The sequence below is a fragment of the Blennius ocellaris genome (assembly GCF_963422515.1).
Source record: "Blennius ocellaris genome assembly, chromosome: 1".
Lineage (NCBI taxonomy): Eukaryota > Metazoa > Chordata > Actinopteri > Blenniiformes > Blenniidae > Blennius > Blennius ocellaris.
In genome coordinates this window covers 2939641-2954236 of record NC_137650.1, presented here as the reverse complement: position 1 = coordinate 2954236, position 14596 = coordinate 2939641, and the positions used below count along the sequence as shown (strand labels likewise).

The 14596-nt window shown below is 45.6% G+C and overlaps 1 protein-coding gene across 1 annotated transcript in view; it reads left to right on the top strand.

The window, feature by feature from the left end:
• Positions 1–14596, top strand: part of prmt3 (protein arginine methyltransferase 3) — a 104936-nt gene that overhangs the window by 77310 nt on the left and 13030 nt on the right. The window contains exon 14 of the mRNA XM_080499901.1: positions 14076–14126. Coding sequence (XP_080356027.1) covers positions 14076–14126 — 51 coding nt within the window. The remainder of the gene's footprint in view (positions 1–14075; positions 14127–14596) is intronic.

Here is a 14596-nt window from a genome sequence, read left to right as displayed (position 1 = left end):
TGTTTTGGAGGTATTTCCACAACAGCCAATAAATAGATAAAAGCATCTGTTGTCACTATGTTGTAAATATCCTTTGTAAGGTTTTCTTGTCTTGTGTTCAGTAAAGTTAGGGCTTCTTGATCACAGTGGCTTTTAACTGGTTAAAATCTATTCTTCAAATTTAATATTTTCTTATAATATAATCAATCAGTCATTAGAAACACTCATCCCCGTATAGGAATGGATATTGTCCCCTTCATCTTTTTGGAAAGGCCTAATCGGACCATGTGAAACGCCTCCCCATGGCTTGTATTGATCAGCCGCGGTACAAATAACACTTAAGTGAAAAGAATCTGGGCTGGACACTGAGGTTGTGACGTGTGGGCCAGCTTGACCAACGGCTGCAATATAAAACCAAAGTGTGTGTCCTCAGCAGAGGTCAGCTTCAGGCACCAAGACATGTAAAATGCTTTACGAGTCTATTTGCTGAGACGCCGGCAGCCACCATCAACCCGCCTAACAATCCCCACCCACATCCCAGGAACTTCTTCTTCGTTCCCGGGCCGCATTTCTTCCTGCGATAGCGCCAGGCGGCGATCAGCCTCTGAGGCGCCACGCCGTGAGAAGTGGTCTGTCTGTAACAAAGCCCATTGTGTCCAAGCAGCTGTGTGTTACTGCACTGTCTGGTGTCTTGCTTTAATGGATAATCAATAGGTGGTTATTATCTGGCCTGTGCTCCCTGGGTAAGGCTGCTGGATTTAATGGGATTTGTAAACAGCCCCTCATTTTTCTGTTCTGTAATTGAAAACATCCCCTTTTTCTATTTCTGGGATGCAAGTCCAGTCATGTTTGGGTTCTGCGACAGCAAAACAGATGATGGGATCAGATGTGGTGTCGGTTTTTTTTTCTTTTTCTTTGTGTGTGTGTGTGTGTGTGTGCGTGTGCGTGTGTGCGCACTGCTTTCTCTCTGCAGCACCACTCTGCTGATTATCCTCATGTGCTGCGGTTTGTATGCAAAATCATTCATATTGCATCGGCCTGTAACTCAAGTGTCGGATTTGAAATACTCTCAGATTTGATGCTGCAGATAGTGTGTGTACAATGTAAACCCTGGCTTCTTGGCCACAGCATCCAAGCCACTTGTCTCAGGATCTACAGGCCGTCTGTTGGCGTGCAGAGGCAACATAAAGATACTGATCTCTGGTCAGTCTTTACCGTAGCCTCTCGGTAGTAGTTAAGGTTAGCTTGTGTGAAGGGTAAGCTGCTCCTGGACCGGTGCTCAGGGATTGTGCGCGGGAGCTGCAGCTTCTTCTGTCCTATGATGGAGCGCCTGCTTTTGTTCTCCTGTCGACAGTCCATTCATCAGCTCAGCCTGCCTAACCTTGCATTAAATGAACAGCACAACCCCTGCGTCTGTGCCGTTCACACACAAGACAAATCCTCCTGCTCCGGCTTTGTCTTTCTTTTTTTTTTCTGTTGTCCCTTCTTTTTTTTCTCCTCCCTCTCACATCTCTCATGCTCTGTGCTCGTGTGCATTATTTAGTCTCATGCAAATGTCGAACAAAGATCCAGCTTAGATCTGTTCTCCAAATTGCAAATTTACAAAGCGTCTCTATTCTCGCCGGCCTCTTTGTGTGAATCTCTATTTGGATGATCCGTTCTCCTGAAGTGTAGGACAGGTCACACAGGACGAGCCTCACCGCCTTCCTCTTGCTGGATGTGATGTATTCTGATGGGATGGCAGAGGAGAATAAGTTTCTGTCTGTAATTAATTCGAACACCTCCTGACGTCGCTACTGTAACACTACAGAGGGGAAATATTCCCTGTAATCCATCTCTCATCTGCTTTCCCTCAAATTTAAATTTCTCTTCAGCGCTGCCGCAGGAAACTGGCCTCACGACTGACAGCACATCAACTTCAAGGACGATTTTCAGAATGTTAAGAAGGAAGCATTAATGGAAAAATCCACTCCGTCTTTGAATCACCTGCACCAGTACATTTCAGAGTTGAGGGATGATTGGCTTTCCTGCTGACTATCAGGATTCTAGATTTATGCCAACGTCACTGAAGTTAAAGGAAAAGACTGATCATTTTACACGTCATATTTATTTATAGATGAAACATTTCTTAGTGAAATACCACATTGGAAAAAAGATCATGACCTTTTTTTTTTTTTTTACCCAGAAATAATTCTGAAATAGTGGGCTCAGTTTATATTTGGGGTCAAATGTTGAGCTTCAGAAGAAGCTGCTGGATGTGATCCGGTGAGACCGGACTGAGCCAATCAATCAAGGGGAGACGCCTACAGATCCTGGATGTTGTTCATCACAAGCTGTCCAAAACACGAAACTGTTTCCTCTCAAAAGACTGACATTCTTCCTGAGACACCGGTAGCAACGCTCAGATGTTCTGGTTCAAATGGCTGTTGCGCATTAGAGAAAGACGGATATAAGCTGATGCACCTCTGCTTTCATCCTTGATTGACTCGCGATGCTGAGGCTGATATTTAATGGCAATTAATGTTATAAGACTGATTGTAAGTTACTCTGGAAACTCCTCATCTGTTATCATTGCTCATGATCCTTTTTATCATGCCCTGCATACTTGTTGGTGCCTTATGAACATGTCTGACGAGACCCCCCCCCCCGCTGCCCACCCAGGGTCAGGTGACCTATACAGACCCCCTTCTGCCTCTCAAGGCTTCATTCACACTGCAGGGAAAAGGGATTTTTTTACTTTGTGACTGTGTCAAATCTCCATTCGGATTTTTTCACACCAGACCAGGCTTCAATCATATTCGGTACCAATTCTGATATTTTTCTACATGCGACTGACGTCACGGAGAAGCTCCGGAGGAAGCAGCTCCGCCACAATAAAAGCTGTGCTCACTCTCCTAAGTACAATTGCACGGTGTGCCAGGAGTAAGGCGAAGGCATGTGTTTTAGTAATAATAATGCATTAGTTTTATATAGCGCTTCTCTAGACACTCAAAGACGCTTTACGTTGCGTTATTCAGTCCCTCCATACTGGATGGAGGTGAACTACGTCTGTAGCCACAGCTGCCCCGGGGGAGACTGACGGGAGCGAGGCGGCCATTTTGTGCCATCGGCCCCTCGGACCACCACCAACCACTCACTCTCACAGGCAGTTCGGTGTCTTGCCCAAGGACACCTGGTTTGGGTCGAACCTGCAACCTTCTGATTGGTAGACGACCGCCCGGAGTAGTTCTGAGATGTACTTGATTTTCCAGAACCGCAAACAGGGCTTCAGTTGAGTTTTAATAGTTGAATGTTGTAACTTGATTCTACACAGGCTGAGGTTTGGGCGGCTTTTTATTCAGGTGTGTGGCTTTTACCTGCTTTGAGCTGGAACACTGAGGCACATCTGGCACATCTGGTGCTGACCAGCGTACCAGGAGTAAACAACGTGATGACCAGCGTACCAGGAGTAAACAACATGATGACCGGCGTACCAGGAGTAAACAACGTGATGACCGGCGTACCAGGAGTAAACAACGTGATGACCGGCGTACCAGGAGTAAACAACATGATGACCGGCGTACCAGGAGTAAACAACATGATGACCGGCGTACCAGGAGTAAACAACGTGATGACCGGCGTACCAGGAGTAAACAACGTGATGACCAGCGTACCAGGAGTAAACAACGTGATGACCGGCGTACCAGGAGTAAACAACGTGATGACCGGCGTACCAGGAGTAAACAACATGATGACCAGCGTACCAGGAGTAAACAACATGATGACCGGCGTACCAGGAGTAAACAACGTGATGACCGGCGTACCAGGAGTAAACAACGTGATGACCGGCGTACCAGGAGTAAACAACGTGATGACCGGCGTACCAGGAGTAAACAACGTGATGACCGGCGTACCAGGAGTAAACAACATGATGACCAGCGTACCAGGAGTAAACAACGTGCTGACCGGCGTACCAGGAGTAAACAACGTGCTGACCAGCGTACCAGGAGTAAACAACATGATGACCGGCGTACCAGGAGTAAACAACGTGATGACCGGCGTACCAGGAGTAAACAACGTGATGACCGGCGTACCAGGAGTAAACAACATGATGACCAGCGTACCAGGAGTAAACAACATGATGACCGGCGTACCAGGAGTAAACAACGTGATGACCGGCGTACCAGGAGTAAACAACGTGATGACCGGCGTACCAGGAGTAAACAACGTGATGACCGGCGTACCAGGAGTAAACAACGTGATGACCGGCGTACCAGGAGTAAACAACGTGATGACCGGCGTACCAGGAGTAAACAACGTGATGACCGGCGTACCAGGAGTAAACAACATGATGACCAGCGTACCAGGAGTAAACAACGTGCTGACCAGCGTACCAGGAGTAAACAACGTGCTGACCAGCGTACCAGGAGTAAACAACGTGCTGACCGGTGTACCAGGAGTAAACAACATGATGACCAGCGTACCAGGAGTAAACAACGTGCTGACCGGCGTACCAGGAGTAAACAACATGATGACCAGCGTACCAGGAGAAAACACCGTGATGACCGGCGTACCAGGAGTAAACAACATGATGACCAGCGTACCAGGAGTAAACAACGTGATGACCGGCGTACCAGGAGTAAACAACATGATGACCAGCGTACCAGGAGTAAACAACATGATGACCAGCGTACCAGGAGTAAACAACGTAATGACCGGTGTACCAGGAGTAAACAGCGTGATGACCAGCGTACCAGGAGTAAACAACGTGCTGACCAGCGTACCAGGAGTAAACAACGTGCTGACCAGCGTACCAGGAGTAAACAACGTGCTGACCGGTGTACCAGGAGTAAACAACATGATGACCAGCGTACCAGGAGTAAACAACGTGCTGACCAGCGTACCAGGAGTAAACAACGTGATGACCGGCGTACCAGGAGTAAACAACATGATGACCAGCGTACCAGGAGTAAACAACATGATGACCAGCGTACCAGGAGTAAACAACGTAATGACCGGTGTACCAGGAGTAAACAGCGTGATGACCAGCGTACCAGGAGTAAACAACGTGATGACCAGCGTACCAGGAGAAAACAACATGATGACCAGCGTACCAGGAGTAAACAACGTAATGACCGGTGTACCAGGAGTAAACAGCGTGATGACCAGCGTACCAGGAGTAAACACCGTGATGACCAACACTGAACACACATGCACATGAGCCTCTAATTTAAAAATAAACAAAGAAAGAAACAATCATTTCACATCTTTACATTCGTGCACGTTCAGTTTCCGCAGCGCAGCCACCACGTCTGCTCATTCAACAACAAATCCACACATATTGTTGAGCTTTGGCATGGAAAGGTGGACATTTGTGGCTCCAGAGAGTTGATTGCAGTGAGACACAATCCTGTTACTTATCAGGCTCCTGAAGTTTGTGTTCTTTCAGACCCATAAGCTAGTTATAAGTACAACTATGAGTTTGATTGTACAAAGGTGCTGTCCACTGAAGTAGAAGTACCTTGTACCGAACCCTACGAGGTACTTCAGTACCTCGTAGGGTTCGGTACAAGGTACTTCAGTACGCTGGAACAACAATGTTATTCTGTCTTTGATCTGCATAAACCAGCAGTGCCTTGTGGAACTAGATGAGTAAACACAACAAGGAATCAGGTCGTATTAAAAGCATTAATGTGCTGCAAAAAGTGAGTTATGTCAACATGGTTCAAGCTGTGTGCTAACTGTTGTTGTGGTGCCGCGCTGCCGTCGCTGTGCTCGTTGGTTTCCACTGCACATCTCTGGCTGGTGGCTGCAGTGAGACTGCCCCACATAGGACCAGGACCAAGACGGTGTCTGGGATGGCCGACATCACAATTAGTCAAAAGAAGGACGATAGGGACGAATTACTCATGGATGCAAGTTTACCTTTTGTATTTTGAATCTCATTTTAACGGGGGCAGAACGTACTTCACAACTCCAGAAGCTCAGTGACACAGCAGACTTTGTACAGCGTGACTCTGAACCTGCTCACATTGTAGGGACTGTATACAGCCGTTTTGTTTTTTGTTTTTTTTTACATTTCACGGAGGCATTGTGAGTGAGAAACCCTGCATGGAGGTGTGTGGTTTGTGCTCCACCTCGGCCCCGGGGCAGCGCCGGGCCTGGGAGGAGACGGAGGAGGTTGAGTGGAGGAAATTCACACCATCTTGCTTGTGAGGTGGTCGTGCTTGAAGGCGCCGCGCCTCAATAAACCCCATCAAAAGCGCATTAGCCCTCCATTCTCCCTCCTCCTCAGCGCCCCCCACCCCCTAAGCCCCCTCCTCTTTATAGAACGCCCCCCCCCTTCACCACCATCGTATAATAGTATCTGGCCGGGCCACGCGGCTCGCTGACACATCGCTGGGCGAAAGGGGAGCGATGATGAATTGCTCCCTGTTGGTGTTATCCATGATGATAATTATTAATTTTCCCCTCCTCCTGAAGAGCGGGGGCCAGAGAGCCGTGGTGCTGCCGGAGCCGCCTCCTCCGTGGGCCGTCAGGAAGCCCACTGTCATCACTTATCACCGACAGAGCCGGGGCCCAAGGCTAAACGCTGATGAGAATGAAAGGCATTCATTCTGATTCGCTCTGTTTCTGCTGTGTGGGAGTGTGTATGTGTCTGTGAGCTTTAAGTTTACACCCCGCCACCCTGCCCTGTGCGGCTGTCTCACTTCCGCATCGCCCCCCCCTCCTCCCCCCCTCCCTCCCTCCATCCCTCCCCCCCTCCCTCCCCGTTTCAACACGAAGGCTTCGATCTGTTGGAGACTCCATAAATTCTCAATGTGGCATAATTTACTGGTTTGTTTAATCTCAGTTCAGTTTCAGTGTTTTAACCCTCAATTCCGGTGAAAGCGGCAGCTCTGGGCTGAGATACGTTTCACTGCCTGCTGAAATTCAAACATCTGACCGTGAGACACTAACCGGTGCACAAAGCAAAACATCTCGCATGTAAAGAGCGAGATGAAACCAGATGTCTTCAGTTTCCGTGCCGTGTTTATGAACATTTGATGTAACGATCCACTTCGGAGAATATCCAGCAGTTGTTTTGTTCCTCTGCTCTGCTGCCCATCTTACAAATACAGAGTTTGCAGAGACCAAAGGCGAGCTGGAAGACAGGAAACATATTTTAAGTGTACAGAAACGAGCCAAAATAAGTCATACGTGCATCATTGCATCTTTATGTTGTGTGATGTCCTCTTTAATGGAAACATTATTTACATACGCAAGTCAGTTCACCAACTGTCACTTTAAATGTCAGTATTTTTAATGAGTCGACTCAAATGAAATTCATTTTACAATTAACTTAAATTTCTGTCAATAACGTTAAAGGAAAAAGTACTCTTCTCCAGATCTGCTCCAGGTATCGGCTACTTAAACATTGAATTACTGTGAAGTGAAGGCAATTCTAAGCAATTTTTTTTCTGTTAAGTTTATCTTGCACATATTACATTCAGAGAACATATAATCTGACAATAGAGATGCACTTAAGGGAATAGAAAAAAATCTCGCCGTCATAAATGCAACTAAACTCATACCAATGATTAATGTGTTAAAATTACAATATGTCAATTTGTCTTGTGAAGAAAAATTAATGTAAAGCAGGAATTCTTCCCATTAAAAGAATAAATGAAAGGTTTGAAGATGAACTCAAATTGTGTGTGTGCTCAGCAGCAACATGATTTTAAAAGTAGATAAGTACATTATGTAGTGTTACTTGTGGTTAAGTTCAAGTAAAAGTACATTTGAGCAAATGAGCAAAATGCTAATTATTTCCCAAAAATTTCATAATAATTATAATTGAATACTTTTACACTTGGTTTTACTTAAAAGGGTCGTATTATGCAAAATTCACTTTCTAAAGGTTTTCCAACCATAATAATTGTCTCCATACTTGGAACGACACCGCAGAAGTGAAGAAAGTGTGTCCTCTCTCTCTCTGGCTTGTTCCAGTTTTAAAAAGTGTGTTGATCCAAGCAGCCAATCAGAAATTAAACCGTATACCTTTGATGTAGGGAGGCTGGAGACAGGTGTCCTCTCTTCATATATATATATATATATATATATATATATATATATATATATATATATATATATATATATATATATATATATATATATATATATATATATATAAAATTTACTTCAGGGACCACATACAGTCCAGTTTCATCTTCAGTGACCAGACTGGTAAAATATTGCTATAAATATAAAGTTCTTCTTTCTCTGTGGTCACAGTGTTTGTAATGAAACTGTCTATATTTGATCAAGATCAAACACTTCGTACTGAAAATGATGACAATGTCAACATAAAGTCCATTTCAATGAAACGTTGTGGTGCATTAAAACACAATGAAGTGTAAAGTAAAAGCAGTATAAATGGTCAATCAGCTCCTTGCTTGGTGGGACCAGATGGAGCCTCTGGTTGGTTTGATGTTCTCTGCTGTTAAGAGGAAGTGGAACCTTCATGTACCAGAGGACACGTGATGTTAAGACCCTGTGCGCTAGGCTCCGCCCCTCTGCACTAGGCTCCGCCCCTCTGCACTCCAATACTCAACCTGTTCCACCGACTGCTCATGTTCCAGAGCTACTGGACTACTGTGAGGAGATCCTCCGTCTCCCCGTCTGAACAATCACAACTTCAAATCTAATCAACACCCAGAGGCTCAGAACTCCTGGAGTGAAACACAAACTACTGAGGAAAGGTGGAGAACGTTTCTGCATCGTTATGTCACTTTAAGGAACGTTAAGTTATGTTATGGAACGTTAAGTCACTTTAAGAAACGTTAAGTTACTTTAAGGAACGTTAAGTTATGTTATGGAACGTTAAGTCACTTTAAGGAACGTTAAGTCACTTTAAGGAACGTTAAGTTACTTTAAGGAACGTTAAGTTATGTTATGGAACGTTAAGTCACTTTAAGGAACGTTAAGTTACTTTAAGGAACGTTAAGTTATGTTATGGAACGTTAAGTCACTTTAAGGAACGTTAAGTTACTTTAAGGAACGTTAAGTTATGTTATGGAACGTTAAGTCACTTTAAGGAACGTTAAGTCACTTTAAGGAACGTTAAGTTACTTTAAGGAACGTTAAGTTATGTTATGGAACGTTAAGTCACTTTAAGGAACGTTAAGTTACTTTAAGGAACGTTAAGTTATGTTATGGAACGTTAAGTCACTTTAAGGAACGTTAAGTCACTTTAAGGAACGTTAAGTTATGTTATGGAACGTTAAGTCACTTTAAGGAACGTTAAGTCACTTTAAGGAACGTTAAGTTATGTTATGGAACGTTAAGTTATGTTATGGAACGTTAAGTCACTTTAAGGAACGTTAAGTTACTTTAAGGAACGTTAAGTTATGTTATGGAACGTTAAGTCACTTTAAGGAACGTTAAGTCACTTTAAGGAACGTTAAGTTACTTTAAGGAACGTTAAGTTATGTTATGGAACGTTAAGTCACTTTAAGGAACGTTAAGTTACTTTAAGGAACGTTAAGTTACTTTAAGGAACGTTAAGTTATGTTATGGAACGTTAAGTCACTTTAAGGAACGTTCAGTCACTTTAAGGAACGTTAAGTTACTTTAAGGAACGTTAAGTTACTTTAAGGAACGTTAAGTCACTTTAAGGAACTTTAAGTTACTTTAAGGAACGTTAAGTTACTTTAAAGACCAAACATGGAAGAGAACCAGCAGTCTGGTATGGATGCGACCATGTAGCGCCTGCAGCCCAGCACTGTCTGCAGACATGTAATGAGGAGATCACGGAGCGGCTGACGGAGAGCAGTTTTACAGAGCAGCATGGCTGCAGGGATTATTCAGGTCTACTAATCTCCTGAAACCACAACGTCTGAATATTCTAATAATCTGGTCCAGATCAAGTATTTTGGTCGTTTCAGTGTCACTCAGCTTGAAATGTTCCAGGAGAACCTGTCTGTTGTCCTGGTTCAGCAGGGGGTCCTGGTTCAGCAGGTTGTCCTGGTTCAGCAGGTTCAGCAGGTGGTCCTGGTTCAGCAGGTCCTCATAAAGGGGTGTTAACAGTTCAATATGTGTGTACAGGGTGTGGCTCTCACAGGTTCTACTGTACAGTGTCATCGACATGGCGCAGTTGGTTTCATTAGCCTTTATTTAGTCAGGAGAACCACATTGACGTACATCCACAAGACGAAAACGATCTTTTTTCTTCCTAGTCTTCTCCTAAAAAGCTCACCATGAACTGGGCTCAACACGAGGCTTCGGGGCTGTAGTACACATGCCAGGCCTTTAGGGGCGCTGTGACTCACCAAACATACCAAAAGTGCAGAAGAAGACAGAGCACATAGAAATTTAGAAATAGACTCCTGCTCATAATCCTGTATATAACTAGTTCTATAGGTCTATGGCCCTGCTCCTCCTGCTGCTAGCGTCAGTAGCTTCTAGTTCTATAGGTCTATGGCCCTGCTCCTCCTGCTGCTAGCGTCAGTAGCTTCTAGTTCTATAGGTCTATGGCCCTGCTCCTCCTGCCGCTAGCGTCAGTAGCTTCTAGTTCTATAGGTCTATGGCCCTGCTCCTCCTGCTGCTAGCGTCAGTAGCTTCTAGTTCTATAGGTCTATGGCCCCGCTCCTCCTGCTGCTAGCGTCAGAGCTTCTACTTCTATAGGTCTATGGCCCTGCTCCTCCTGCTGCTAGCGTCAGTAGCTTCTAGTTCTATAGGTCTATGGCCCTGCTCCTCCTGCTGCTAGCGTCAGTAGCTTCTAGTTCTATAGGTCTATGGCCCTGCTCCTCCTGCTGCTAGCGTCAGTAGCTTCTAGTTCTATAGGTCTATGGCCCTGCTCCTCCTGCTGCTAGCGTAGTAGCTTCTAGTTCTATAGGTCTATGGCCCTGCTCCTCCTGCTGCTAGCGTCAGTAGCTTCTAGTTCTATAGGTCTATGGCCCTGCTCCTCCTGCTGCTAGCGCCTTAGCTTCTAGTTCTATAGGTCTATGGCCCCGCTCCTCCTGCTGCTAGCGTCAGAGCTTCTAGTTCTATAGGTCTATGGCCCCGCTCCTCCTGCTGCTAGCGTCAGAGCTTCTACTTCTATAGGTCTATGGCCCCGCTCCTCCTGCTGCTAGCGTCAGTAGCTTCTAGTTCTATAGGTCTATGGCCCCGCTCCTCCTGCTGTTAGCGTCAGTAGCTTCTAGTTCTATAGGTCTATGGCCCTGCTCCTCCTGCTGCTAGCGTCAGTAGCTTCTAGTTCTATAGGTCTATGGCCCTGCTCCTCCTGCTGCTAGCGTCAGTAGCTTCTAGTTCTATAGGCCTATGGCCCTGCTCCTCCTGCTGCTAGCATCAGTAGCTTCTAGTTCTATATGTCTATGGCCCTGCTCCTCCTGCTGCTAGCGTCAGCAGCTTCTAGTTCTATAGGTCTATGGCCCTGCTCCTCCTGCTGTTAGCGTCAGTAGCTTCTAGTTCTATAGGTCTATGGCCCTGCTCCTCCTGCTGCTAGCGTCAGTAGCTTCTAGTTCTATAGGTCTATGGCCCTGCTCCTCCTGCTGCTAGCGTCAGTAGCTTCTAGTTCTATAGGCCTATGGCCCTGCTCCTCCTGCTGCTAGCATCAGTAGCTCAATAGCTTCTGCAGCTCCACCGGGGTCCCTGGTTGTTGTGGTGATTTGATGACATCACAGACCACCTTGGTGGCAGAAGGGGGGCAATTACTTCATCTTTTGTCCACAGATGATCGTCTTTACCGATGCTGCCGTCCACACCCCGGGGGGTTGGACGGCAAGAGCCGCGGTTTTAAAATTTCCCAACCCTGGGACCTGTGTTAAAAAAAACCTGGATTTGGGGCAATAAACTTTAAATACAATGATTTTGGACCAACGAGGCCCAAGGGAAATTGTGGAAAACCTGCATAACATAACCCCTTTAATAATTTCTGTGCTTTCAGTTGATGTGTTTATAATTATAGACATTTGTTTTTACTTTTTCCAACAACAATTTGAAGGCAAAGTTTGAATCCTCTTATTAGGCGTTGTGGAATCTCTCATTTAGTTCTTCAAGATGGCCTGAAAGTCAAAATCTCTCAGCAAAGTGTTGAAAACCTCACAAGAGTCCATCCGAAAGCTAAATAATTGTTTGTACGTTGACAGTTGTTTTCTTCGTTGATTTTAATGGGGCTTCAAAGTGCCAAGCCACAAAGCTGCTTCTTTATTTGCAAGTTCCACTGGTTGGCTTAAGTTTTAATGTTCCGTCTCACTGTGGTGTGAAAGTTGCACAAGAAGTGACAATCAATCTCGCTTACGAGGCGTTGTCATCTGCGCAGCGCGATGAGGATGATCTCTGCCTCCCCGGCTGAGAGAGGCAAATGCGCTCTGCCTGGCGAGTAATTACGCCTAATTTCCTAATTACCTGAGCACCGAGCTTCTCTGTAGCGTTCATTAAAAGCCATAATTGCATTGGGTTGACATGCTCTTTTATCCACTTTGGGTTCTTTTCTGGCAGTTTAGCGGTGAGCTAGCGTTGTTGCCCCCGCCTGTCTCAGTCGATAAAGGTTGATTGAAGCCTTGACGCGAGGAGCGTATTGAACACGGCTTCTGACAGCACAGTGCTTATCAAGGCTGCTTGTGTGTGGAAAGTAAGTGGCCTCTGCATTCACTGTGCTTCAGCAGGTCACATTCACCAACAGTGATCACAGATCAGTGATGTCGGAGCAGGAATGCAGGGCAGTCGTCCTCCTTCAGGGGGCAACACGGTGTCCAGCGTCTTGCCCAAAGACACTTCAGCACTTACGCCGACCCAGTGTTTTGGGGGCTCACCCGGTCCCCGGTCACTCCAAGTACCGCAGCCAGAAAACGTCTGAGTTTTGCTAGTGCTATTTAGAAGACTTTTCCAGAAGCTGTGAGCAGATGGGACTGTATTTTTCGTATCCAAGTGAAACAAACCAATTAAAAGCCTGTAAAAATCTCCCCCAGTGTTTACATTATAGCCACTTGCTTTTTTTTTTTCCCTTACAACCCGTCGGTTGCTTATATTCGTGTTCTCTCCCTCCAGCTTTCTCCCCTCTCTGTCTCCGATCCTCCTCTTTTGCATTGATTTGGCCCCTCTTTGTCTGGGAGAGCCGGCCTCCGACTTGTCAGCTGCGTCAGGATTAAAAGCTATTAGTTCTGCATCATTGCCACTACAAGTGCGCTCCTGAGATTGATAGAGTGGCTCTGTTCCTCCAGTGGGGAGAGAAATGTGAGGGAAAACAAGCCTGAGGGGGGGCGGGGGGGTTGGTTTCTACCACACTTACCTGACGACGGCCACCACAAGGCTCTGGCCTCAGATTCACCGGGTTTGTTTTAGATGTGCGGATCAGCTTCAACTCTGTTTGTAGCTCTGCAAATCGTTTCCAGTAGTCATTTTAGAAAAAGGGAATACACATTTCTATTCAGGCTGCAAATCAAACGTTGTCATGTTATGAACCTAAAAGTTCCCAAGTGTAGTTCCTTTGTTTTGTTTCCATAAAGTCTCATCAACACGATAATGGGGTTCAATAGGATGAGAGTTTTGTGATTTGTCTGATTTCCCTCCCTTAGTGGCCATTATTGAGACCAACACAATTTTATATATCTGGACCACATTACGGTTTATTCCTGTCGGATCTGTGCAGCATTTTTTCACATCATTGCAAAACTGGCACCCAAAAAAAAAAAAAAGCCTCCTTTGCTCATTTCCATCAGCAAGTGACATTTTTTCCATCAGCAAAATTCCCTCAGTGTCCGTTGGCTCATAATGTGTTTCTTTTGTCCGGTGACAAGTAGCAGATGAGCCACGACACGTGTTGTTGACTCAGCCTGAACACAAACACACTTATTTGGGGGTGGTTGTGTTTTTAAACTGTACTGATACACAATGTGTTTTCTGCTTCGAGTAAGACAAAGGTAACATTCTGTAAATATATGTGACGATAAGATCTCTAAATGTTGGTTCTGCTGCCTTTTCCCGCTGCTAAACGTCTTATTTTGCTCATGAATATTCTGATGAGGTTTGCCTCCAGCCTCTTCCAGTTCTGCACGTTAGAATTGCAACGTAGTCAAACAAAGCCAGGAGTTTATTGTACTGTCACAACCTAACACACGCCTCATATTTCATTGCAGGGAATCGTCGGCTACTTTGACATTTTCTTTGACAAAGGCTGCAGCAACAAGGTAAGCAGCGGCAACAACCAAGCCATTTAACAGAAACTCAATTATGTTCACGCTTTAGCGTGTTCCTCCTCCCCGAGGCGTTTGCTTGGCAATCGACCGACGGACGTCCTCGCGGACTGCTGATACATGCACTTACCCAGCGAGCCGGCCAGTCGGAACGGCCGACGCCGAGCTGGGTGAGCAGTGCAGACATGCTCCCTTACCTGCACCTCCTTGTCCCCGAGTCGAGCTGCATGTTACAGATATGATTCAGTAAAATCCCGTCACCACAGGGAGCTGAGTCTCACAGGATTATCGGCTACCGTCATTAAAGAGTGCTCCATTATTAATCACATTCAGCTAAAGATTCAAAGTAGACGTTAGATCGGTCGACACAACGCAGTGAAGTGGTGAGCAGCTTCTCCTCACAGTAATATTGTCTGATGGAATCTGGGCTTGTGGTTTGCATGTTCTCTCTGCCTCAGCCGTGT